At 41.2% G+C, this 27,804-nt stretch overlaps 2 protein-coding genes and 1 long non-coding RNA gene across 9 annotated transcripts in view; 1 reads left to right on the top strand and 2 right to left on the bottom strand.

Moving 5' to 3' along the window:
* GREB1L (GREB1 like retinoic acid receptor coactivator) overlaps window positions 1-13,008 on the top strand; it is a 243,099-nt gene extending 230,091 nt beyond the window's left edge. Inside the window, exons 27-34 of the mRNA XM_043889229.1 lie at window positions 2,046-2,207; window positions 2,336-2,540; window positions 6,981-7,146; window positions 8,321-8,548; window positions 9,460-9,601; window positions 10,978-11,178; window positions 11,477-11,615; window positions 12,815-13,008. Coding sequence (XP_043745164.1) covers window positions 2,046-2,207; window positions 2,336-2,540; window positions 6,981-7,146; window positions 8,321-8,548; window positions 9,460-9,601; window positions 10,978-11,178; window positions 11,477-11,615; window positions 12,815-12,978 — 1,407 coding nt within the window. The 3' untranslated portion in view covers window positions 12,979-13,008. The remainder of the gene's footprint in view (window positions 1-2,045; window positions 2,208-2,335; window positions 2,541-6,980; window positions 7,147-8,320; window positions 8,549-9,459; window positions 9,602-10,977; window positions 11,179-11,476; window positions 11,616-12,814) is intronic.
* Window positions 13,009-13,448: 440 nt separating this feature from the next.
* On the bottom strand, window positions 13,449-18,234 carry LOC122684814. Its single transcript, XR_006338156.1, has 2 exons — window positions 17,433-18,234; window positions 13,449-16,473 (listed from the first exon to the last, which is right to left on the bottom strand). It is a non-coding gene; the product is annotated as an uncharacterized LOC122684814 (long non-coding RNA).
* Window positions 18,235-19,295: 1,061 nt separating this feature from the next.
* The window catches only part of ESCO1 (establishment of sister chromatid cohesion N-acetyltransferase 1), a 39,999-nt gene continuing 31,490 nt past the window's right edge, over window positions 19,296-27,804 (bottom strand). For 4 of the 7 annotated variants that reach the window (XM_043888904.1, XM_043888905.1, XM_043888906.1 and 1 more), the window contains 4 exons: window positions 26,794-26,883; window positions 24,809-24,952; window positions 21,716-21,903; window positions 19,296-20,497 (listed from right to left, as the gene is read on the bottom strand). In XM_043888904.1, the coding sequence (XP_043744839.1) occupies window positions 20,350-20,497; window positions 21,716-21,903; window positions 24,809-24,952; window positions 26,794-26,883 (570 nt within the window). In that variant the 3' untranslated portion in view covers window positions 19,296-20,349. Of the gene's footprint in view, window positions 20,498-21,715; window positions 21,904-24,808; window positions 24,953-26,793; window positions 26,884-27,435; window positions 27,560-27,804 lie in introns of those variants that run through there. The other 3 variants (XM_043888908.1, XR_006338125.1, XR_006338124.1) reach the window with 3 other exon arrangements.

Here is a 27,804-nt window from a genome sequence, read left to right as displayed (position 1 = left end):
CAGAGAGTGCAGGCTTCAGTAGTTTCAACCCAGGGGCTTTATAGCTGCTCTGAGGGATGTGGGATCTTAGTTCTCCAACCAGGAATCGAACCCCCGTCCCCTGCATGGCAAGGCGGATTCTTAACCCCTGGGTCACCAGGGAACTTGCAAGGATAGCTTATTTATGAGATGGAGCCACTGCATGAATGCATGAAGCAGTTGATAAAATGACTTTGGGTTTATTGGGATTATAGGCAGGGGAGTTGGGCAGGGGAGAGAAAGAAATGGAATTTGTGTCTGAAGTCAGTTCATCAAATGGTTCCATGTGTTTAGATTAGAAAGTAACTGGTATGTTTGTGATTCTGAAAAAGCTGGATATTACAGTAATGTTTGGCAAAAGGGTCTCTTCCCCTCCTTCGGGTTGTTGATGAAGATGGTGTTATTATCTGCAAGTCCGTAGGGTGTGCCCTGTGAGCTGTGATTTGCACAGACCCAGTCTTACTGTTACTCCAGTGTGGGGTGGCTCTGACCACTAGGCATACAGAGGAGTCAATGTGTGCGTTTTTATTTGGAGAGCACTGAGAGGTGGAACACGGAAGGTGAGCAAATACCCCGTCCCACTGAGCTTCTCGTTGGCCAGAGCATCTTTGAGCACAGACGATGGGAAAGGCAGCCCGTGACGGTTGTATCCAGTGCCTGTGTGGGGGCTGAGCGCCATGTTGCTTCCCCACTTTATCTTCTTGACCTTTAGTGCTTGGCCCTGAACATCTGGAACCACTCTTCCTTTCTATAGGATGTGCTGGGTGGATGCCCCGCTTCCTCCCTAGACTTGCTTCTCCTCTTGAGGATCAGGTCTTCTTCATTTTCCCCCAGGGAACTCAGAAGGATGTACTGGTCTTTCTGCTCTTCTGATAGAATTTACCTTTCATACCCCAAATGTTTTCCTGTGTCATTGAAAACTTTGAGTGGACTGTTTGAAATCAGCTCACAATGCTTTATGGAATACAGATGATACAAGCCCCTGATCTAGAAATCATTAGAAAATTCATTTTTTAGACAATATATTGAAAACCTTCTACTTAGTTTCTGTGTGATTACAGTACTGCCTGATACTTGTGAAGCAGAATGAAGGAGATCTTAAGGGGAGTATTACAATATTATTTTTCTATGAAATGTAATACTTAGGTTGAACCTCTTGGGAAGGCTACCTGGATTCTTCTCGATCCTGCTGACTAGTGACACACTCTTTTCATTAGGCCAAATATTGTCTGCATTGTAAAGACCTTTATATAATTATTCACTGAGGTGGGTTATGAGAGTGTGTGAACTTTCCAGCAACTTAAAAAAGAGATTAGATTTGTATGTGGCTTGGATGAGTCAAAGGTCTCTTCTGGAAGCCAGAGTTCTAGGGTAAGTGACCATTCAGACATCTTCTGTTTCCAGTGTTGCCAGGAAAGATGAGCCCACAGGGGTGTTTTAATGATGTCAGTTTTAATAGTTTATTTAGGAAAAATATCATTTGACCTGACCCACTCAGAAGAGGATCCCTCGGTCAGGAAGATCCCCTGGAGGAGGGCATGGTGACCCACTCCAGTATTCTTGCCTGGAGAATCCCATGGGCTGAGGAGCCTGGTGGGCTACAGTCCAAAGGGTCGCAGACCTGGGGACGACTGAAGCAACTTGAGCACATACGCATGCACAGAGCAGTGTTTTCCCCCGTAACTGGGCACCTTTGGGAGTGTTTGCATAGCAAGACCTCCCAGAGGTATACTGGACCTCTGCAGGGCTGACCAGTAGTGGTTCTAAGAAGGTGAGAAAGCGTAGTTTTCAGCAGCAGTCACTGCTCCACCCTCAGAGAGGCTGTTTGGGGTGAGATGCTTGCATCTCGTGTCAGCCACTAAAAGATGAAGCGTTTGCCTTTTCCGACTCTGCCTGCACAGCCAGGTCTGGCGGGAGGTAGAAGTCCAGGATAGCTGGCCTCTATCAATAACCATCTTGAGATTCGCAGCCTGGAAGCTTGCCAACTGTGAGCTTACACGCCCTCGCTTTGTTCTCTGCAAACGCAGATGTCTGACTCCACCCTCCACGCCTTCACGTTCTCATCCTCCATGCTGGGAGAAGAGGTGCAGCTCTACTTCATCATCCCCAAATCCAAAGAGAGTCACTTTGTCTTCAGCAAGCAGGGCAAGCACCTGGAGAGCATGCGGCTGCCCCTGGTCTCAGACAAGGTGGGTCACGGTGCCTGGAGGCAGGCCGGCCGGCCTCAGGTCCTAGAGCCAGTTTTAGAAGCGGCTAGTATCTAAGGGTTCTAATTTCTCTTTTTGGCCTCTGGTGCTTTTTTTTTTCCTTTCAGCAGAATTTGAACGTGGTCAAGAGCCCTATCTTCACCCCCTCCAGCGGTCGCCACGAGCACGGACTTCTGAACCTCTTTCACGCCATGGAGGGCATCAGCCACTTGCACCTGCTGGTGGTCAAAGAGTACGAGATGCCGCTGTACCGCAAATACTGGCCCAACCACATCATGCTGGTGCTTCCTGGCATGTTCAATAATGCAGGCGTGGGTAAGGGACGCGCGGGACGCCGGGCAAGGGCTGGGAAGAGAAATACCAAGCTCCATTCCTCAGGCTTCCAGAGGGTCCCGTGACCCTGGAAAGTGTCTTGTTCTGTGGACCAAAGAACTTCTGACTCTATTTTTTTTTTTTAAGAACTTTTGACTCTTAAAAAAAAAAATTATTTATTTTTGGCCGGGCTGGCTCTTGGTTTGTGCAGACTTTTCTCTAGTTGTGGTGAGCCGCGGCTACTCTCTTGTTGCGGAGCATGGGCTCTAGGGCATGTAGACCTCAGTGGTTGCGGCACATGGGCTCAGTAGTTGGGGCTCCCAGCCTCTAGAGCACAGGCTCAGTAGTTGCGGCACACGGCTTAGCTGCTCCTCAGCATGTGGGATCTTCCCCGATCAGGGATCAAACCCGTGTCTCCTGCGTCGGCAGGTAGACTCTTCACCACTGAGCCACTAGGGAAGCCCTTGACTCCTCTTTAAATGAGTTTTCATTTCTCTTTATCTGCAGTTTTGCAGAATTTTTTAACTTCTGAGGACTAGCATCCAAAGAAGTCACTGATACACTGAGCACCCTGGGAGGGCTTGGGACTCTGGGCAGCACAGGCTGCAGGTGTTGCTGGCTCCCAGCTGGCAGCAGGGACCTCACAGAGAGGAGGACAGTCAGAGGAGGAGGGGAGTTAGCAGTTCAGACCCAGGTCTGGAGGGATCTCTGGGGGTCACCGCTGATCTTAAAGGCACACAGCAAGTTCTCAGGGGTTCTGTACAGCTGGGGACTGGAGGCGTCATCACTGCCGATGGCAGTCATCTTAAAAGTTCCTGGAGGTCTTTCCTGCTTTTCCCCTCGGGGTGTAAGGTCAGTGGGCTGATTTCTCAAGGGGACACCTGGCTGTTGAGTGTACTGACAGAGCAGGAGGAGGAACTAGAGAGAGAGGTCCAGAGCTCCTTCGTTTGCCCCTGAAGGCAGGAGACCTCCAACTGGATCCAGTGTCCTACAGCTCTGCTGTCTGCCCACTCCCTGCATCTCACTCACTTCCCATCGGCTTCAGTGGGAATTTCGAGGCAGAGCTTCAGGAGGGAGGAGGATCAAGAGCTTTAGAGCCCACTGCTGGAGTAAAGGCAGAAAAGACCCGAGTAGTGCCCTGGATCCACATGGGCCTCTCTCCAGGTCTCTCTCCCTTTTCCTTCTTAAGACTCTTCCTTTCTTGTTCTCCATTTCATTCCTTTTCATTTCCTTAAGTTTTAGCCTTAATATCGATTAAAATATTTTCCAAACAGGTTTATATTTTTAATGCAATTTTATTTCCCATCACTTAACATCAAATGACTTAAGACTTTCACATATTTCTGGTCCTTTATCCTTCCCCAAAACACATATCCCCAAACTTAACTAAAATCTTTCTCTATATTTACCTGACCCTCACACCTTTCCATGCCCAACTGACCTTTAGAAGAAAATATTTCCTTATCCCAGATTTGAGTGAATTTGTTTAGTATCAGTTTTGCCATTTTTGTAATCATCTGGGAAGAGAAACCAATATATGCAAATGAAGCAGCATTTTAAAAAAATTTATAAACACAAAATTTAGCCATTGTTAAGTGTATGGTTCAGCATTCATCAGTACATTCACACTGTTGTGCAACCAGTCTCCAGAACGCTTGTCCATCTTGCAAAACCGACTCGGTAACGTCAAAGCTTAACTCCCCATTTTTATTACCATTCATCCACTAATGGACCGTTGGTCTGCTCCTCACCTTCCGACTATTGTGAGTAATGCTGCTGTGGACATGAACACAAATCTCAAAACCCTGCTTTCCGTTCTTGTGGGCATATACCCCAAAGTAGAACGGCTTAATCACGTAGTAATTCCACTTTTAATTTTTTTAGGAATTGACATACTGTTCTTCATAATGGCTTGTACATTCTTACCAACAATGTAAAGTGGTTTGTTTTAACATATCTTCACTAACACTTGTATTTTCTGGGAATTTTTGCTGTTGTTAGTAGCCAACCTAATGGGTGTGTGATGGTATCTTGTGATTTACATTTTCCTAATGATTAGTGATGTTGATCATATTTTCATTTGCTAACTGGCCATTTGTGTATCTTCTTTGGAGAATCTATTTTTTAGTGAGGTTTTTGTTGTTGACTTGTAGGAGTTTTTGTATATTCTAGATTTTTGCCCCTTATCAGATAAGGCTTGTAAATATTTTCTCCTATTCTATAGGAGAATGTGTTCTTTGCACAGTTTAAAAATTTTTATGTAGTCCAATTTATTTTTTCTCTTGTTGCCTATGCTTTTAGTGTCATAGCCAACAAATCAACAAACTATTGCCAAAACCGGTATCATTAAGCTTTCCCCCATGTTTTCTTCTAAGAGTTTTATAAAAGCTCTTTGGTCCATTTTGATCTCTTTATACAGCATAAGGTGAGAGTCCAGCTTCATTGTTTTGCATTTGAATGGTCTTAGCACCTCTGTCAAAAATCATTTGACTGTATATGCAAGTGTGTGTCTGAGCTCTGTATTCTTGTTCCATTGGTCTCTATCTATCTCTATGCCACTGCTACACTGTTTTGATGACTCTTGCTTTTGTAATCACTCAAGTGTGAGACCTCCAGCTTTGCTGTTCTTTTTCGAAGATTGTTTTGGTGATTCAGAGTCCTTTGAAGTTCCATGTGAATTTAAAAATGAAGTTTTCTATTTCTAACAAAACTCTGATATTTTGACAGGGATTGTATTAAATTTGTGGATTGCTTTGTGGGATGTTAACAGTATTGTACCTTCCAGTCCATGAACCTGTCTTTCCACTTACCTGGAAACACTTACAGCAGTGTTTTGTACTTTTTAGTGTATTGGTCTTTAGCCTCCTTGCTTGAACATGTATTCCAAGTATTCTTTTTTGATGAAAATGAAGCACTTCTTAATTCCCCTTTTAGATTGTTTATTGTTATTATATAGAAACACAGCTAATTTGTGTTTTTTGTTGTCTGCAACTGCTGAATTTATTCTAACATGTGTATGTGTATAATATTTAAGGTTTTCTACACATAAGGTCATGTCTACAGGTAATTTTACTTTTTGCCAACTCGGGTGACTTTTATGTGTGTGTGTAATTTCTCTGGCTATGATTTTCAATACTATGTTAAAGTGGTAAAGTTAAGTATCCTCGTCTTATTATTCTTGATCTTAAAGGAAAAGCTTTCAGTTTTTCACCACTGAGTATGTTAGCTGGGGGCTTTTTCATATATGGCCCTTATAATGCAAAGTATTATACACAATGCTCTTGAAAGGTATCAATAGATTTTCCTAAACCCTAACATTACCCTCCATCTACTCAAACCGTTTTCCTGGTTCCTCCATAGATTTAATTGGGGTTTTTTTTTAGCTTATTTCTATGTTTTGTTTCATTTTAGGGTCTGTGTTAGTCACTCAGTTGTGTCTGACTCTTTGTGACCCCCATGGACTGTAGCCCACCAGGCTACTCTGTCCACGGGATTCTCCAAGAATAATGGAGTGGGGAAAAAAAAAATACTGGAGTGGGTTGCCATTCCCTTCTCCAGGGGATCTTCCTGACCCAGGAATTGAACCCAGGTCTCTGGCATTGCAGGAAAATACTTTACCGTCTGAGCCACTAGGGAAGCCTCAATTTAGGGTGGCCCACTCATAAAACCTGGCTAATTCCTGATGGTCATCATCTTAATTGCTAACACTCACTGAGTACTCACTTACCATGTGCAGCACTGTCCTGAGCACCATACAACAGTCCTATGAAGTAGACATTATCATCGCCTTCTTACAGGAGGGGAAGTCTAGGCACAGGGGAGTTACCTGTTCACCATCTCACAGCTATAAAATAGTAGAATTGGAATTCAAACCTAAGAGCTTGGCTCTAGTCTTCTCTCTTATTCACTATATCATATGCCTCTTACACACCAGGGAAAGGATACCAGTTTCCAGAGTTTTAAAAGACACTGCTGCCAGTTTCCTAAAGGGACCTACAACAGGGGACATTTTAGTGTAAGTGACATACCCATAGTGCAGCCCTGGCTGCTGCTGAGACTGGGGGAGCCTCTTATCCTGGCTCTGAAGAACGAGCAGTATTTCCTCTGTGTGGTAGCCTTTGTCCTGGCAGGAAAACTGGATTCTAGCAACACTCCTCAAAGTGCAGTTCATCATCACCTGTGAAAAGGTCTCTGGCCCCTCATCAGACACCACTAGTGTGAACCTCTGGTGGTGGGTTCCAGGAATCTGCATTTTAAACAATTTCCTGGATGATTCTTGCCTGCACTGATGTGTGGGAATCACTGCCCTGGATGTCTGGTCAACCCCCATGTGTACAGTCACAAGGCGAATACGTATGCGTGTGGAGAGAATGCGATGTGTCTGTGGGGCCTCCGCCAAGCCCGAGAGGGGCATGTCCAAGCCTTTTTGGTGTTGCCTTCCAGGTGCTGCCAGATTCCTCATTAAGGAGCTGTCGTATCACAACCTGGAGCTGGAGAGAAACCGCCTGGAAGAGCTGGGAGTTAAACGCCAGTGTGTCTGGCCTTTCATCGTCGTGATGGATGACTCGTGTGTCCTGTGGAACATTCACAGCGTTCAGGAGCAGACCAGGTAGGAGCGGTTCTGTGCAGTTCTAGGATGTGACACGTGCCACTGAGCAGTCCTCTCCTCGGCCATCATGGCACGGCAAAGTAAACGAGGGGCACAGCTTCCCAGAGCAGAGCCACCACCAAGACCACTTACTTTCAGCAGCACGTTCTGTGGTGACTGAGGAATTTTTTAATCTAGACACTTGGTATGCCATTAAATTCCTGGACTGTGTGATATCACAGCTTTGCGCTGCTGTAAGAGTCTGTTGAAAGACACTGTGGTTTATTTAGAAAGACCACTGGCTTCTAAATTGGACCAGTTTTTAGCCCCAGCTCTGCTTCCTGTCTGGATGAAGAGGGAAAGTTATTCCATCTCTGTCTCAATTCCATTCCCTGTAAAATTATGGCTGGGCCAAAACCCATGGTTCTCCTTCTGGGGCAGTGGTGAGGAGATCCATGAGGACCATGAAATGCTAAAGCTGGAGACGTCCTATGCAGTAAATGAGCCCAGATGTTCACAGCCCCAGTGAAACACTGTGCCACATGATCTCGAGGCCCTTCCAGCTCAGACGTTGTGGTCTTGTGCCCTCATGTCCCTGGTGGATTTGAAGCCAGGGACATTGAGAAATATTCCTTTATTATACTATAATCACCAGGACTGGGGAGAGTACCTGTGTGCTTCTAACCTCTGGCTACCTCTCTTTGGTAACTCCCTGTTCACTACTCACCTTGAAAATGGGCCAGGTTTCCTTCTCTGCCTTTAAGGGGTCAGCTGCACCCCAAGGGGTTGCCCCAGTGGCTCCATGGTAAAGAGCCTGCCTGACAGTGCAGGAGGTGCAGGTTTGATCCCGGGGTCGTGAAGACCCCCTGGAGGAGGAAATGGCAACCCACTCCAGTATTCTCACCTGGAAAATTACAGGACAGAGGAGCCTGGCAGGCTCCAGTCCACGGGGTAGCAGAGTCAGACACACACAAGGACGCTCACCTCTGGAAGGCAGCTTCTCTAGATCAGCAGTGACAGGTAGCGTTTGTGAAAGCCAGGCTTGACATCCTTGTCCACTCCAGACGAAGAGAAAGTCAACCAGCGAGTTGTGTCCTTTACAGATATTAATACTGTAGTGTCAGCTCTTTGCAAGTGACCATGTCTTCAGTGATACTGAGTGATCTCTTATGTAAATGAACTCTGCATTTCATAGCCAGCCCTTGGAAACAGGAGTTTCCAGTAAGAATGTGTCCTTGAAGAGTGTCTTGCAGCACATGGAGGCGACACCGAAAATCGTGCACTACGCGATCCTGGGCATCCAGAAGTGGAGCAGCAGGCTGACTTCTCGGAGCCTCAAGGTCCCGTTCTCTAGGTGCCACGTGCACGACTTCATCCTCCTCAACATAGACCTGACTCAGAACGTGCAGTATGACTTCAACAGGTAAGGTGGGCTCCTGGACGCACATCATCCTGCCGGTCACTGACTCTTTCTGCCCAGCTCCAGCCTCTATAACGTGTTTATTCCTGTCTCTGAGAAACCAAGACTCTGTTTATATGGACAGAGAATGGGGGATCACAAGCCCCCAAGTGCCCCTTCATCACTGTTCAAACTAACCCAGACTCAAGTCACGAGTGCTGCAATGTGAAATGCTTAGGAAACATATTTCGGCCATCTTATTATTCCACAAGAACTGAAATAGGGACCGAATTGTTTCATCAATGGAAATCAATGTGTGGACCCATAAACCTATTCATGATTAACCTTTCACTTGCCCTCAGAACTCAAGAGGTAGTCACTTCCTGAGATGTCAGCAAGACCCTGAGATCTGGATCCTGTAGGGAAAAGCCAGTTAGCCCTGGCCTTGCCTCCTGAATGAACTATGCACATGCCCCAGAAAATCTGAAATGGCCAAGGAAGAATGTCAGAGACCGTCAAGTCCCTCTCATGTCAACCCCGAGCTGCAGCTCTTAGAATATTCTGTAGCGATTTCACTTGTTTTAAATTTGGCAGATGTTTCATCCTGTTTGCAGCCAGGATGTTAACACCGGGAGCAGCTCTGCATTGCATTCCTGTCCCACGAAAGTGTACAGAGTGTGTGGTCCGTTTCAGTTCAAGGGTACCTAAGTAAGTGCTGTGCCATGCCTGGGACCAGTCACACCTTCCTTAAGTCCTTCCTTAATGACTGCAGTGCCCCCATCAGGGCATTACAACATAAGCCAGTGTTCACAGAGCCAGCTCCATGTGGGGGAAAGGTGGCCACCTAACATCTGCCACAGATGCCGTCTCTGTAGGTAGCACAGCTGAGAGGTGACAGTCAGTCAAGGGAACCTACCGTTGTGGTTCTAATTTAGGTATTTCTGTGAAGATGTTGACTTTAACCTGAGAACGAACAGCAGTGGACTGCTCATCTGCCGCTTTAACAACTTCAGTCTCATGAAGAAACATGTGCAAGTTGGCGGGCAGAGGGACTTTATCATTAAACCAAAGATCATGGTAAGTTGGCAAGCTTGAGTCTCCTGCTGAAAATTAGATGATCTCTCAATATCTGTTGTCTGGTACTGGTATTAAGTATGTGCCACTTGACTGGAGAGTGAGGTAACACAAGGGAGGCCACTCTTTTTTTTTCTCATTTATTAGTTGGAGGCTAATTACTTTACAATATTGTAGTGGTTTTTCTGGAACAGGGAGGCCACTCTTAATGTCAAATCTGGAGCGTGGTTTCCCTGAGGACTCATCTAGAGCCAAATGTAAGTCTTGAAAATTCAACAGAACTACCTTTCTTTAGATTTAAGGCTTAACTCCATCAAAGCTTTAGTTTCAGATGTGTTCTATAAACTGGCAAAGTTAACATTTTTTACATTCTTTACATAACAGGTGAGAGAAATGTAAATCAAATTGCTTGCTTGCATGGTCCTTTGCCAGTTTTATTTTTAAAGTAAGGCAGATCAAAACCTGTTAAGGGTTAATTCTATGGGCCTACCCTTTTCCATTTAAAAGACTTACTGGTAGCTAATCATTTATAGGGCTTCCCAGGTGGCACAGCAGTAAAGAATCTGCCTGCAATGCAGGAAACACAGGTTTGATCCCTGGGCTGGGAAGATGCCTTGAAGAAGGAAATGGCAACCCACTCCAATATTCTTGCCTGGGAAATCCCATAGACAGAGAAGCCTGGCAGGATACAGTCCATGGAGTTGGAAAAGATGGACTTGACTGGGCATGTACAATCATTTATAGCATGTGGACTATCCAGTGGAGCTTAAAGACCTCCTTGCTTTTTTTCTGGTGCTGACGGGATGGGATTTAACCCACCCACATCCTGCAGTGCTGTAAAAAGGTTTCTATTGGTCCTTACAACTGCTACTGCTACTGCTAAGTCGCTTCAGTCATGTCCGACTCTGTGCGACCCCATAGATGGCAGCCCACCAAACTCCACCGTCTCTGGGATTCTCCAAGCAAGAACACTGGAGTGGGCTGCCATTTCCTTCTCCAATGCATGAAAGTGAAAAGTGAAAGTGAAGTCGCTCAGTCATGTCCGACTTCGCAACCTCATGGACTGCAGCCCACCAGGCTCCTCTGTCCATGGGATTTTCCAGGCAAGAGTACTGGAGTGGGTTGCCATTGCCATCTCTGGTCCTTACAAAGTACATGCTAAATGTGCAAGCTTTCAAAGAAGCCTCCTTTAACATTTGCTCAGGCCCTTGCTAGGTATAAATTATGTTAAATCCAAAGGAAGAATTTCAGAACCCGAGGATGACAGACGGTGCCGCTGCCTTTCCTGCGGGCTGTCAGGATGCAGGCGTGCTCTCCTCGCGGGGGTCACACAGTGCCGGCGGAAACATTTCCCATCACTCCCTTGGCTCTGATTCCAGGTGTCAGACAGCGTGGCGCCCATCCTGCCCCTACAGTACGTCTGTGCTCCCGACAGTGAGCACACCCTTCTGGCAGCCCCTGCACAGTTCCTCCTGGAGAAGTTCCTGCAGCATGCCTCCTACAAACTCTTCCCCAAAGCTATCCGTAACTTTCGGAGCCCCGTGCTGGCCATCGACTGCTACCTTAACATTGGACCAGAGGTAAAGGGGGAGGGGCCAGGGCTCTCAGGTAGAGGGGCTTGTTCTGCATCTGGCAGTTTCTCTCATAACTGCCCTTTATTATGAGAAATAAGAGAAGCTTTAGGTAGGTTAAAACTTGACACACACAGAGTACAAAGCTCAGATAAGCAGCCCCTTTAAGTTCCAATAAGACATGTCTCCGTTACCTGACCCCGAGATGGACAGCTAGAACGGAAGGCACGATCATTCAGCTGACCATGCAGAGGTTTTGCTTGCTTTTGAAATGCTAGTGTGTGTGCTCTGTGCTTGATGGTTGCAGGTGGCCGTATGCTACATCAGCTCCAGACCCCACTCCAGCAACGTCACCTGTGAAGGGGTGTGCTTCGGTGGACTCCTCTTGTACCTCTGTGACTCTTTTGTAGGTGCTGATCTTCTTAAGAAATTTAAGTTTCTCAAAGGTAAATCAAATTCAGTATCTTGCTTGTGAGTGCTATTAGTTCCCACTGGACAAAATGCAGAGGTGAAAAATTATAAAAACAGCACTTTAACAATCATTTTGCCAATAAACTGAATACCTTCCTTTGAAACTGGGGCATTGACTTTTTCAAACAAGGGAGGTTAGGCTAAATGCGGATAAATATAGCCAGGTTTAAAGATGTTGTCACCACTATTAATTTTACATAGGAATGATGTAATGCAAATGCTTTCATATAAATCTAATTTCAATAAAAATTAGTGAATTACAATTCTGGAATAGAAGCCAAAGTTGCTTCAACAGGTATGGAGCATACAGAGGTTTGCTTAAAAACAAAGTGCAGATTAAGCATCACAGATAATCTTGATAAGGTGACTCCTGAGGTTGGTGAAAAAAGGTTCAGTATGTTGTGTACAGCATGCCATTTTTATGGGAACAGGAGAAACTGTATTTACTTATGTGTGTGTATAAAACACATCTGGAGCTGTGTGCATGTGTGTGTGTGTGGGGGGGGGGAACAGGAGGAAGCATCCTGGGGCATTTGGCAATATCTGGAGACATCTCATGTTGTCACAGGATGGGGTGTTGCTGGCACAGAGTAAACATACTACAAGAACAAAATAGCCCCCACAATAGTTACGTGGCCCCCAGTGCCGAGGTTGAGAACCCCTGCTCTTAGCGGGACCCACAAAACCTTATAACGTGGGTTTTAATGCTGGTTACCACAGCAGAAGGGCTTCCCCAGTGGCTCAGCGGTAAAGAATCCGCCTGCAGTGCAGGAGACCTGGGTTCAATCCCTAGATTGGGAAGATCCCCTGGAGAAGTGAATTGCATTCCACTCCAGTATTCTTGCCTGGAGAATTCCATGGACAGAGGAGCCTGGTGGGCTAAAGTCCATGGGGTTGCAGAGTTGGACACGACTGAGCAACCAACCCACACACACACCACAGCAGAAGGGGTGGGTGCGGTTGGGAGGACTTTCACTTTACACTCTTTCAAACTTCGGCATTTGTAATAGCTTCTTTATTCAAAGTAAATAACCAAATGAACAGTCCTGACAGGTTACTTTTATACGTTGGTTCTCACGTGTTCGCTTAGGGGATATGATCAGAGGGAGGTAAGAAAAGCTCTGTAAGTCCTTTCACCCCTCAGCCTAAGACACGTCCCTGCTTTCCCGTGAAGGTGCTACCCTGTGTGTCGTCTGCCAAGACAGAAGCTCCTTGCGCCAGACAATTGTCCGCCTGGAGCTGGAGGACGAGTGGCAGTTCCGCCTCCGGGACGAGTTCCAGACCGCCAACAGCAGCGACGACAAGCCGCTCTACTTTCTCACCGGACGTCACGTATGACCTTTTGAAGAGACCAAAACTAGCAGAGGGATGCCTAGATGGGGTGGGGCAGAAATAATTATTGAGGATTTTATTTTTTCCCTTAAAGTACAATCACTGTGGAGCAAAGTGCAACATGTATTTGTCTGTTCTCCAAAGAAACCCCCCACCCCCAAATCTGACCCAGATCTCTGGGGGGCATCACTTTCCTTCACTTCCAGTTTCAGGACCTTAAAATTCAGGTTAACTTCACCCTAGGTAGTTATGCAATTAACTCAAGATGTGGTCTACCCACGGGAGCTGAAGAAGAAATACTTTGGAGAAACCGCACGGACGCTGCGTTGTTTTTTTCTACTATGCTCTGTCAGGGGGAAAACTGACTCTTGGCGTTAGCTAGCCTGAATGTGTTACGTGAAGACTCACGCCATTGGTGTGGAATTAACTGAAGATTAATGTTTGAGGCCTGAGCCCTCAGTTTCTCTTCAGATCTGTACTTTGGTACAGTATTACTCAGGGGTCTGAAATGATAGAATGTAGAAGATATTTGTATTTAAAAAAAAAAGTAGCCTTGTCTTTCTCTGTGCAGTGTTAGTTTATGATTTATAATCTTGTATGTATTGAAACTTTTGGCAAAATTTCCACAGGAGTTGAAAGTTTACTATTTAAACTGAACAAACACATTAGTAAATGCAGAGCAGGCGTTGTGTGTATTTATGCAGCTTCTCCTGGCTTCGGTTCTTTTGCTTTATCCATTCTTTAAAAATGTTTCCAGTCTCTTAAGCACATCATGCCTGTGAGAATATGAACAGTGATTAATATTGTACAAGGAAAACCTGATTCAAAAGTTGAGCCAATTAAGAAGGTTTCAGCAGTCACCCCACACCCACTCCATTGGGTTGGAATTAAGCAGTTGGCACCAGCAAAGCTAAATGTCACGCAGGCTAAGCTTCTATGTGGAGTGGAACTAGTTTGTTTCCTTTCAAAGACTAGAGCAGAGTTTCCTTTCAAAGATACACTGAATGAGCTGCCTTATACTGACAATACCACAGAAACTGCTGAAATGGGAAACAGAGCCATAGAGAGAGAGAGGCTGTTTTACTTAATTCTACCAGTGAGTGGGTGAGTGGGCGTGCGTGTGTGCGTGTGCAGTAAAAAAGAATTCCATTTAAGTCTTTTTGACTCAAAAATCAGCAGGGGATCTTTGTTCAGTATCAACAGTAGGAGGCATAAATTTATACAGACTTTTTTTTTTTACCACATATTTTAATCAAAAACGGATTTCTAGAAAATGTTCTAGAACATACTAAGTTTATTGGAAGTTAATTCTTCCGAATTACTTCAGTTCTCATTGATGGCTTGACATTTTTCTTATTAGCCCATATATCACTTTCACTTTATCTCCACTTTACATAGCCATTTTTACTTGAATAGATGTCTTGTTTATGGCCTGAAACTACTGAGAGGGGCCTGCTAAGTCTGCATTCACTCAGAACAAATAGTGTTACCTGACCAGCTTTACTAGTTTGTGATACAGAGTTTACAGAGAGTGAAAAGATGGAATGTACTAATCTGAAAATGATTTCAGATCTCTCGGTTTTAATAGCTATTTTTGTTTTATATGTATCTTAAAATGAACAATTCCTTTTAAAAATTCCATTTTTAATTGATCTTTAAAGAGGACCTGCCTTATATATGCTTTAAAAATACTTGTTAATTTTAGTACAGCAGAACTTTTGGCAAAGAGGTACGTTCTGAAGCAGGCTGATTTAGATATGAATGTATTTCACTTGTTTTATTGAAGGGCCTACTGCAGATGATGAAACCCACTGTTTGTGCAATATTCCAAAATTTACTATATAGGGCAAATAAAATACTTGAAATAATCCTGAAACAGCTGTTCCTGGGGCAGATGGCCTCTCAGGGTTTCTTCTGGCTTTATGGCTTCAGTCTAAGGAAAAAATTTTTAAGTCCTTATTTGAGCTGTGGAGACTCCATATTTGTTAGGATTATACTCTGAAAAAATCAGATGATTATGATCTCTTAAATGCTGTTTAACTCTGTGGAAGAGGAATGCCAGAATAAAGCCAAAAGATCATCACCCTGATGATGGAGATTTTAAACTGACCTGCCTATTCTTTTCAGTGTCTGTCTTACTAAGGCTTGGATCTTTTAAAATCACCTTATCAGTATAATTCTTTAGAGAATGTTAGGTCATTCTCCTTTAAGGATAAAATTGCACAAGCACAGAACACCATGATTTGGTTAATACAACCCCTGGTGTGTTCCACTTTGAGCCTCGCCAGCCCTTAGAATATTGTGGTGTGAAATGTGTTCACTTGGCCTGCAGAATAACTGACCTATAGACCTGTTAAACCCTGCGATATGTGAGGGTTCACACAGGTTAATACTGAATGTAAACCTCCAATGAGAATTGCTATATTCAGTTTTTTGGGCTGTAATTTATGCAATTGCTTCTTGTGATTTTTAGAAAAGGAGGCACCTGTGTTACTTTATTACTGTAAAGTTTCTTAACCAAAATTTGGTTAATTTCACTAGTCAGTCTACCTCACATTTTGTTTATGATTCTAAATTGTCTTAAGTTGCGTCGACAGTACGTTCTTGTCCTTTCATTTAATTTGGTGAATGTATTAAATTCTCCCCCACCCCCCTAAAAAGAAAGTGTGTTTTCTTTACATTTTCTGGTATGTTCAAAAATGGAATGAACTGGCTCTGACAATGTCCAAGAAAGGCCACAAGTCCACATGCCATAGGTTGGATAACTCTTAAGATTCTACTATTCTGGCTTAACAGTGCAAGAAAGTGCTGAGTAAGTATTTGTGGACTGAAAATCTATAGCTTATCCAAAGTGATACACACATATAAAGTATCTACACACCATGCCCACTTGCAGAGTGCCACATAATTATGAATAACAGATCTAGAAATGATTAAAGAGATGTCAGAAATATCCATGGTACATCCCCAATCTTTCATTTTATAGATGGCAACTATATTCATTTCCATGTCCCAAGCAGCAGACTTTGGGACAGTAGAATTGTGTAGTATAACCTAAGGTTACTCTCCATTTTATTTCTAAATTCTAATTTCACCAACTTTGGAGAATTAACATTTTTCCGGGGGGGGGAAATGCCTTTCAGTTCTATTATATTGACAGTGCTAAAATAACAGCCTTTGATACAGAACCGTAAAAACATTCTTCAGGGTCAGAGGTCCCTGGCTGTTACCTCAGGAGGGGCAGTGACTATTTTAAGTATGCTGACAGATTCAGGAGCAAGTAGGAAACTGCCAGTGTCCCACTACGGACTCCACTGGAGCTGCCTTGGAAAGACTGACAGCTGTGAAACCGACTGCGGTACCTCTGTCTCCAACTACGTAGAGCTGAACAATACCCAGAGAACACACATTCCTCAGGTCTGTCTTCAGTCATGGCAGCTGGCTCATAAGCTCCCTCTGGGTCTAAGAGAATATTGATAAAACAATGAAACCCTGGCTTCCCTGAAAAAACAAAAACAAAAAATCATCACTAAAGATGCAGGAAGGACCTCTGGGGCCAAGGAAACACTGTAAATTCCTTACGTCTTAGCTGTCAAGTATTAAGCTGAGGAAAGAGTCTACAGTTGACCCTTCAACAATACAGGTTTGAACTTCACAGGTGTACTTATACACAATTAAAAAAAAAATGTGCTACAGTACTACATAATCCATGGTTGGCTGAATCTATAGATACAAAGCACTAATATAAAGAGCTGACTGTAAAGTTATACCTGATTCCGGACTACGTGTGGGGTTAGCACCCCAACCCCCACGTTGTTCAAGTGTCAACTTTACTTCAGTGATTATGACACCAAATGGAATAGGAATAGTTAGAAAAAGCAAAACAATTAAGTTTTCTTACCAATTCTTTGCTGTTCTAAGACAGAATCTTCCCTTGGTCTGCTAGAAAGCCCAAGAGCCATGAGAACAGGCAGAAGGCATATGTGTGTCTGCAGTCACTACCCCAGAAATCAATTTAACCACCTTAACCGCCAGTGAACTACAGCCAGGAAGGAATGTGGCTGTGTTTGTACCAAGATGCCCTAGCTGGGCAGCCATGCAAAGTAAGTGACAATTAAAATATCACTGTATGTCTACTGTATTTACTGTTATGATAGTCATGATTTTAGTAGATCTATCAAGTTCACTCTTGAACATTATAAATTGATAAAATGCTGATTTTTATAACACTGACAAAATGAAATAAAACCATTGCATGTCCACGTAAACATGAGCATAACGCATAAGATCGCAGGGTGTCTGTCTACACTGGTGATTCCTATAATGTCAATATACTAGACATTCTTATAATAGACCAACTATTCAAGGGTAGCTGAGAAAACATTTATAGGCACCTTTATATAATTAGCAATTACAAAATCAATCTGTTTTGATGTTTGTGACCATTAGCGTTTACTCACTGTATCCACTGGTACCTCCACAACTCCACAGAGACCATGATTCTGTTTCTGTAGTCGCTCTTCAGTCTTCAGCTGTGGTGTGACAATGTCGACGGTTCTTTTGAGTCTCGGTTTCTACCACTTTCTTCTGGTTCTTCCCTTGCATGAGCATTTTCACAATTTCTTCAACAGTCTCTTCTCCCCTCTAATTTTATAAACCCCAGGGTGGAGATCTCCTCTAAATCTTCAAATAACTAAATAAATTAGTTTAGTTCAAACTTTTCCCAAACTGTAGGTCTACATGTTCAGTTATATACACCAAATAGATATCTCCACTTGGAGATTCAGTAACCACCTTCAAACTGTGAGCAGAACCAAATTCATCCTTCCCCATTCAATCTTCCCACCTAATTCTCCAGTATGCCCTTCTCGGCCAAAAATCCACCTACTCCACTACCTAAACCAAAATTACCCAGATTCTCCTGTCATGATCTTTCTCCAGTCAGTTATCAACTCCATCAATTCTTCAATTTTAACTTCTCAAAGTTCATCTGTCTAGTCTTCACCCACACATCATAGCTTTAGTTCAATTTGCAATATCTTTCACAAACACTGCAGCTGCTACTATAAGCTCGTCTAAATTCTATATTCCTCATCTGTAAACTCTACCTATGTGGCTGTCATGATAATTAAATAAGGCATCACTGGGGCTTCCCTGGTAGCTCAGCTGGTACAGGATCTGCCTGCAGCGCAGGAGACCCGGGTTTGATCCCTGGGTTGGGAAGATCCCCTGGAGAAGGGATAGGCTACTCACTCCAGTATTCTTGGGCTTCCCTGGTGGCTCAGACGGTAAAGAATCTGCCTGCAATGTGGGAGACTTGGGTTCAATCCCTGGGCTGGAAGATCCCCTGGAGGAGGGCATGGCAACCCACTCCAGTATTCTTGCCTGGAGAATCCCATGGACAGAGGAGCCTGGTGGGCTGCAGTCCACAGGGTCACAAAGAGTCAGGCATGACTGAGAGATTAAGCACAGCACAAACACAAGGTAGGACACATGGCAAACACCCAAATGTTAAATATTATTAATAATTCTATTCTTGGAGAAATAGCTGGATTGTAAAATTTATTTGAGGGGCTGTGTCTTTAATATAAACACAAAAAGAAACAATCTTCCTGGTAATGACAATCTTTAAACCAACCAATAAATACAGCCTGTCTACTTCCAAGTCCCTTTGAAACCAACCAAGTATAGCTCCCCAAAGAATCCTATTGCTTATATGGGAACTGGGCCTGTGTTATGAGTTTAACAGTTACTAGGACATCTATGCTACACCTCAAGTTTTCATCCTGTTTTTAAAAAATCACTGGTTCCCTGTCAGGCAAACATTGAGACCAGGGATGACTAGAAGAGTCTCAAGACCAAAAAGAAAAGCAGTGTCAAGAGTTGGACCATCATGATGAATGAGAAGAAATAGTCACACTGCCTTACCATTCCACCCTACTGACAGGTACAGAGCCTTACACCACTTGATTAATTTTAAAAGTACACATCTATGAGTGATAATGTGAGTGTACACACACACACACACACACACACCTGTAATCTTAATTTAAAAGTCTTAGTTTTTAGCTGGTTTTAATGTCAGCTCATAACATTCACCTGTATTAAATCATAGTGGTATTTCATACGTGGGTGATGGCTCTTTATTTCTTTGAAAGACCAGAAAAATCCCATGTTAGGATTTTGTCTTCTGGAGATGTTACTGACATACAGATTCTGCAGCAAACTGGTGAAAACTACCTTTTCAAAAGCCACTGTTTTAATCTTATTTCAAGGTATCAAACCTAACAGACTTCCTGAAAAAGCACAATAACAACATACCATTATCACATTTATCACTTAGAAAAAGCTATCAAGTATTTTATTATTTTATTCTACATTATATACAAGTCATAAAAGGCCACAGCAGTTTTTCAACATATAAACCCTTTAAAAGTAGAGGGCACTATGAAGGATAGACAAGTATCAAAATGAAGTCCAATAACGAGGGCATATACCCAGTGTAGTATTTCTGAGGAGTAACAAAGCAGATACCAAGTCATACATGTTTAGCTTGCAACTATTCCACAGGTTTTTATAAACCTCTTTGGGATTGTTAATAGCCAAAGTGTGCCAAGTTGACGTTTATTTTAAAAAGTGAAACCAGAATGAAAAAATAAATAAAGGGCACCATTCTAACTCGAGTCATTCATAGTTCTCCAAGAAGGAAAGCTTCAATTCTTTTCCACCTTCCGCTTCTTGATTGGCAGCAAGAAGCAGAAAAAGAGAAACAGAAGAAAAAACTCAGTATTTCAAATTCTCTCTTGCTAATGGAGCTTTGCTTTTTTGGTGATGATTCCTTTAAAGTAGGTATCAGACCCTTTAAGAATTAGTTTTGATTCCTCAACACGTAACATCACACCCTTCTTGAATAATAATGTAAAAACACTGGTTTCCACTCTGATAATACAATCTTTAAAACTATAACTGGTATCAGCAGATCAGTATAAAAAAAATACAGTACCAAGCTACACTGGTATATTGCCACAATTAAGAACTTCAAAATATACTTATCACTGAGACCATAGTCCTTGCATTAGTTTTCAGTCCACTATGAACAATTATCTGCTGCATGTAAACATGTCTAAATAACTATAGATAAAATACATCAATCATAAATTTCTGTAAAAGATAATAAAATATCTTCTTTAAAAAAACAAAACAACAATAAGCAATTACTTCATTTTTTCCCCCAATTTTATGAAAATGGAACAACCTTATGGTTGTTGCCAGTCCTGAGTTCATTGTAATAAAAATGGCCCTAGTTCCTGGTTTAAGTCAACAACCAATCCATTCTCATCAGTAGATGTCTTCTGATACTGTAGGCATGAGTTTATTTTAGGTACTATTTTGTCCGTTAATAAAATTATATACCAGAAACTGACCAGTGCCACAGTACTGTGTTGCAAACAGTTTTCCATCAGGAGTAGGGTCTGAGAAAGCAATTTCCTCTTTACTCAAGTATGAGCCATATATAAAGTTACTCCTGTTTAAAAAAAAAAAAAGGGGGGGTGTGGAAGGTAAAAAAAAGAAAATTAATTTATTTTTAATCATTAAAAGTGGAAAAACCTGTCAAATAATGTTGTATATTCTAGAAACTTAAAAATAACTGTTTTGTAAAAGCAACAATGGTTATAAAAACATTCACCCAACACCTTTTCATGATAAAAATACTCTGAATAGAAGGAACTTCCTCAACCCTGATAAAGAGCATCAAAAGACATCAAAGTTAATAGTTAAAAAAAAAAAAAAAGACTAAAAACTTCCTCAGAGATCAGGAACAGGGTAAGGCCACATCTGCTTATACTCTTCTATTATCAAGGACAATTAGACAAGCAAAAGAAATGAAAAGCAACCAAGTTGGAAAGGAAGAAGTTAAAATTATCTTTTCACAGATGACATGATCTTTTATATACAAAAATTCTAAGGAATTCACAAAATAATAGGCCTAATAAAACATGAGTTCAGCAAGTTTGCAAATTATAAAATATTAAAAAATTTTATTTCTATGACCAATTCAAAATGAAATTTAAAAAACAACACTGAAATACATAGTAAATACTCAGTAACCTAAGTAAATACTTAGGATTAAATCTAACAAAGACATGCAAGACCTAAAAAATGAGAACTATAGAGCATTGTTGAAAGAAATTAAAGGAGACCTAAGTAAACAGAAAGACATCCCATGATTATGAATCAGATGACTTAATACTGCTAAAATGGCATTATTCCTCAAATTGATCTATAGTGAGTTTTTCTGCAAAAATTAACAAGCTGGTCCTAAAATTCATATGCAAATGCAAGAGACAAAAAAAACAAACATAATTTTTGGAATCTTCTCTATCCCTTTGATTAAAAATCAAGCAATATATATGTAACCTTGTTTTGTATTTTCCAAACCTCCTATAAATGTGTTATCATAATTTCATACTTTAAGAAAAAAAGAGGAATAAAATCAAGAAAAACTACTGAGAGACTTAGATTATTTACAAATACTATTCTTAAATTAAGACAAATTTTTCCTAAAAGCTAAACTCCCAAGAAATTTCCCATACTTCTTACATACTGACAATCTTACGCAAATTTTAAATTAATATAAATAAAGGTTATACATTTACAATGAACTAAATGTTGATCTTTATATAAAACTCTGCTTAAAATGCTAAACTACTGATAATGACTTGAAGGATTACATCCAAGTTACCTTAGGCATTCAATCATCCGAGAAGCGATTTTCTTCCGACGCATCATGCTGAACACCCATATGCGGCTGATCCCGCAGATTGCAGGCTCTGGCAATGTTGAGCAGCACCAGGCTTTTTGCCGTTCAAATCTGACCTTTTCTTCTTCTGACCTGATAACTGGAAGTTTTTCTTCTATGACTCTGTAGCCCTATATGCAGTAAAATTAAGGGGAAACTCATAGGTGATTTTTTAAATTGAAGTATAGCTGATTTACAATGTTGTGCTACGCTCTGCTATGCAGCAAAGTGAGTCCGTTATACACATAGAGACATTCTTGGGGGGCAGGCAGGACAGGGTGTTTATAAAGTGAGACGATTATTAAGCTGTTGTCTCATGCTGACCTTTCATGAGGTCATCACTACATCCATCTGGCTTCTTAACAAACTGTAGGAACCACTTAGGCTTTTGCTCTCATTTTAGGAAATAAACAGACCTGGATCTACATTCTGTTCTAACTCACTTATTAGTTATGTGACCATGAGATGAAGTTACTTAATTTAGCTTTGGGTTCCTTATCTATAAACTGGAACTCTCTGCCATCTCTTTCAGAGACTTGCTGAGAGATTAAATAAGGAAATACAAAGCACCTGGCCATCTCGGCTGGCACATAATAGGAAGTGAATGTTAATTTTCTCCACCTCCCATGTTCTGCTGCTACTGCTGCTAAGTCGCTTCAGTCGTGTCCAACTCTGTGCGACCCCATAGACGGCAGCCCACCAGGCTCCCCCCGTCCCTGGGATTCTCCAGGCAAGAACAGTGGAGTGGGCTGCCATTTCCTTCTCCAATGTGTGAAAGTGAAAAGTGAAAGTGAAGTCGCTCTGTCATGTCCAACTCGTAGCGACCCGATGGACTGCAGCCTACCAGGCTCCTCCGTCCATGGGATTTTCTAGGCAAGAGTACTGGAGTGGGGTGCCATTGCCTTCTCCTCCCATGTTCTAGGACCAGCGAAAGTATATGTGGAGAACTCAGCAGTCACAACTGTTTCTGTGATAGCTATCATCATTATAGGGTTCACAGCTGGGCAGAACTGGGACTCAGGATGACAGAGGAATCAAAAGTTTAGGAAAATCCTTTCCCTACACTCCTATCTCTTAAAAAAAAAAAAAAAGTACTTTGAAAAACATACATCTCTTCTGCCAGTCTAGTGGCCAAAAAAGTGACACCATCAGCCTTTTGACAGAATGAGGTACAAAAAGTTAAAACAATTAGACAACACAACTGAGAGTTAACAAAGAATAAACAAGCAAGTATCGCATGGCTATGTTCTAATCTAAACACTGCAACAAGTCATTTTTGGAACTAGGTAGAATAGAAATTAAAAAAAAACACAAGGGTGCAGAGGTCCCTGGTAGTCTAGTGGTTAGGGCTCAGTGCTTTCACTCCCATGGCCCAGATTCAATCCCTGGTCAGGGAACTGAGATCCCAGAAGCCACTCGGCAGGGCCAAAAATCCCCGCAACACACAAGAGTTTACCAAAGAACATTCACTATAAACAACCAAACAAACAAAAAAAAAACACTGCAAGAAACAGTCAAAAAACAAGACAGATGTCTGCAATTTTTCTCTGAATGCTTAGTCATTTGCCAAACAAATTTAAGAATACTCTATATAAAATTTGCAAATATCCTTGTCACTTCTGTGAAAATCTGACTTCAAGTATTTTTTTCCCCTCATCTAATTAACTTCATTTGTTTCAATGATCAATTCTGTCTGAAGTTATGTCCCACATAAAAAGTGATACTTCCTTCAAGTGGGTACCTTACTATTAACCCTCCTCAGGAGTCATAAATCATGCTAGCTGGACTGGAATTAAGGGGGATGAGTTGCTAAGGACAATCCTCAAACACATAACACAGTTATTTGATACACACAGAAAGCACTTTGATATATTGATTGGTAAATCAAGCACAACATTGCTGATATCTTTTAAAAATGGGACAATCAAGACTCAGAGACCCATAAAAGTGGACAAATGATAAAGAATAAATCTGGGGCAATGAAAAAATAAAGCCACAAGATGTGCACTACGCAAAATTAACTCAGTTACAGGATGGCAAGCTTCTATGAGTTAGTCCTTTTATATCAAATTTATATCTCCAAACTACCTTGTCAGCTATTTATTTAAATCAAATCTGTGATTACAAATAGCAAAATTCATAAACTTACACAATTTCAGGTTGAATTTTTTTTCAGATTGAATTTTTTATGTAGCTTAACATGCAGACATTAATCACACATATTTGTTTCAACTTTGCACCTTATTAGGAAATTTTATGATGAAGCATATATACTTGTAGGCAACTACTAATATACTAAAAGACATCAACTAAACAAAAAGTCAAATCCAATGCACACTGAATTCATGAGCAAGAACTCAGCTGAAAAAAAGACAGAATTCACAGGAGGTCTACCTCAAGGTGAGCATGATTAGGAAGTTCAAAATCTTCTGTTTTCTTAACTTGGTCTAACTTGGGACCATTTTACAATATGAACATACCACTTCTACTATAATTCTATTATTTGTTTACATTTGGCTCTTAAATACAAGCCAAGTCCTCATTAGAGCTCACCCAAAGAAGTGGTGACCTGATGCAGGGGTGGGCAATTTTTCATGAAGGGCCAGGAAATAAGTATTTCAGGCTGTGTAGCATAACTGGCCTCTTGCAACATTTAAGCAAGTGGACATAGCAATGTTACAATAAAATGTTGTAGAAAACAGGCTAGAATTTGCCTTCTGGACTATAATCTGGCAACCCTTGATTTACTTCAGTGCTGAAGGGGACTGAGACAGACATTTCATTAGTAGCCAACAAGGAAACTTCCTAAACAAAATTTAATAGTACTTTTGATTTGTAGAATTTTTATCTTACATTCACTGACTTAAATGAGTTCCCATGCAAGACAACTTCACTGTAGTAAAAAAATTATGCACAGGAGTTCTCGCATTCATACTCTTCCTTACACAGAATGCTGAAAAATTTACCAGGATGATGTTATTGCTGTAACTCTTTAAACACCAAACTACATACGACCATTCTTTAAAAATCACTTACCCACTGGATATGTTCTGCAATTAGACAACCAACTACCTTTTTGTCATTAGAAATAAAGAGAAGTGTTTTTGTTCTGGAATAGCACATGAGTGGAGCCTGCTGGAAACCTAAATCATTATCAACCATCTCTCTAATCTCGTCAACCTGCCAAATAAAGAAAAATTATTTTTTAAACAAAAGCATTTTATATATGTAAAAATATGCTATTTCAGGTCAATAAATTGAGCATATTATTCCAAGCATAACATCCTCTGAAGAGTGCTTCTGAATGACTATCCTGATCACTAAATGTTTTTCAAGCTCTGTGGACCAATCTACAAAAGGAAGAAAGAATGGAGAATAATATCAAGCCCAGCAGTCTGGGAACAAGTGTGAGAGCTCCTCTGATAGCTAATAAGGACACTAAGGCTTCCCAGTGTAAGTAAGCATCACAGAATGGAGCACTGGAGAGAACTTCACTGGAACCTTAGCCAGGCAGGCCACACTGTTCTTCGCAAGCCTTAATTAGTACTCTCATCAGTGGACTGGAAGTGAGCCCAGAGAAAAGGCATTAATGTTTACTCCTTATCAAAAGTTTATAGGGTCAGATACTATGCAAAGCACTGTATGAATACTATCTAATTTAAATCCAACACCTCTTACAGGCTGATAGTTTCTCACTTTGCATATGGAAGAAATAAAATTTAGAGGTTAAATACCTTTCCCGTGTCAGATATGGGACACTGGGAACCAAAGAGCTGGGTTTTCTGGGATTTGAACCCATTATGCTAATATAGCATCAAACTGCTTCTACCACTTTATCTCCTAGTCAAGGTCACATACGATAAGCTCAAACTTTTGTAGGTATTCAAAGTCAAGATTTTTATAGGCACTCAAACATCAGTTCCTTTGCCAGTTAAAAAAAAAAAATCTGCAAATATTCAGTCCAATAAACATTCATCTGTGACACTAACTTTAAAATGCAAATGACACCTAAGGGGGTTAAATATTCACACTTCTGAACTGCAGAATACCATGTAACACACTCCTTATTCAGTGATGAAAACCCAAGTCCTCTTAATCCTAGAAAAATATCCCACGATGCAACACCTGACTCAGTTCCTAAAGGCAAATGACTCACAATTCTTTGGATTTTAATTTTTAGCCTATTATGGGTTACTAACCAGTAACATACTGAACTGTAGGTTACTAAGAACAAGGATATTAGAAATTTACTCTCAGAATAAAATGACATCTATTAGTTTCAATTTTATAAATTATGATTCAGATTTGTATTTTAATTTTGATTCTTGAAATCACTTATGTGGCATTTACTATGCCTTCTGTATCATCACTCAAGTTACTGACAATATGAGACAGTAATCACTCCACTAAAAATTCATTTCACATATGCTAGACAGTAGTCATGTGAGGATGTGAGAATTGGGCCATAAAGAGGGCTGAACGCCAAAGAATTGATGCTTTCGAACTGTGGTGGTGGTGGTGAAGAATCTTGAAGACTCCCTTGGACAGCAAGGAAATCAAACCAGTCAATCCTAAAGGAAATAAGCCCTGAATATTCACTGGAAGGACTGATGCTGAAGCTCCAGTACCTTGGCCATCTGATACGAAGAGTCAACTCATTGGAAAAGACCCTGGTGCTGGGAAGGATTGAGAGCAGGAGAAGGCAGGGACAGAGGATGAAGTGGTTGAATGGCATCACTCACTCAATGGAGATTGAGTTTGAGCAAACTCCAAGAGATAGTGAAGTACCAGGAAGTCTAGTTTGCTGCAGTCCATAGGGTCGCAAGGAGTCAGACATAACTTAGAAAATGAACAACAAATGACACACTACAAAGTTAAAGCATTAATTTTTCAGTTGGGTTGTGAACAAATGCTTATTTCTTGTCAGAATGGGGTATTTAAATGTGCTGCCAGTAATACATTATACTCTTAAAATCAGCTGCAAATTAATTATTCTGTGTGAAATTTCACTGGAAATTTACCTTTTTCAGGGCATATTTTGGATCTTCAGGAAGAACCATTATTATCCTGCCATCAGGATATTCAGCTAGAATTCTTTCTTTTTTCCAACCCTAGATACATATAAAAAAAAAGAAATTTATTTACCACATTTCATACATCATATTCATGTACAATAAAAAAATACATCAATGTGTCTAAAAATTACAAACATGGAGAAGTATATATGCTCGTTAATGTTTAAAAAGACATGATAAATCAGCTATCTGTTAAGCACACACAGGTACAATGTAAGCTAATTTCTCTCTACTATTCATTCAGTGATCTAAGACCACAAAAGCATGTCTAATTTATCATTTTCCATTTTAAATTAATTTTGAAAATCACACAGCAAAAGCAAGCCCCTTAAAGTCAGTGACTCCCAGAACCTAACGGATAACTCTCCCAGTTTCTTGATAAGAGCATTAAAGTCTTAAATCTCTCCGGAACATGGTTACCTCCACAAACAAAAACTCGTGGTTTTATGTCTGGCATGCCAAAGACCTCCAGGAGGTTGTAAATGAACTGATTTGCATGCAGGAGCCCAATATGTAAGGAATAGTTTTTATTCTTATTGATCACAACTATCAAAAGTCACAAGAAGGATACTATAAAAATATAACTACCTTCTAAGAATCTAATAGGGAAGGAGAGGCTACGTTGTGTGTATCTGAAGTTAAACATACTCAAAAAAAGAGAGGTAATAAACTCTTCTTCAGATCCACACTCGTGGTGATTAATGAGCAGAACCTGCATGAAAAAAAAAACAAAACAAAAGCCACTTAAATCTAGTAAGATGGGACTGAACCAGAGGTTAAAACTAGGAGCTTTGAGGTTAAAAATAAGTACAGAAGGAATGAGCTTAACTGGTTGTTCCATTTGTCTTACCCAACCAACTTTAAATAAAAAGGTTTTTCAAGAAGCAATGTATTTATCTTAAAGAAAACCAGCATCTTTCTGAGATTTGTTTCAGAGTATTAAAGCTCAATGAAACC

This window comes from Cervus elaphus, chromosome 27 (assembly GCF_910594005.1).
Source record: "Cervus elaphus chromosome 27, mCerEla1.1, whole genome shotgun sequence".
In the NCBI taxonomy this organism is placed as follows: domain Eukaryota; kingdom Metazoa; phylum Chordata; class Mammalia; order Artiodactyla; family Cervidae; genus Cervus; species Cervus elaphus.
This window is presented reverse-complemented; position numbering and strand designations above follow the sequence as displayed.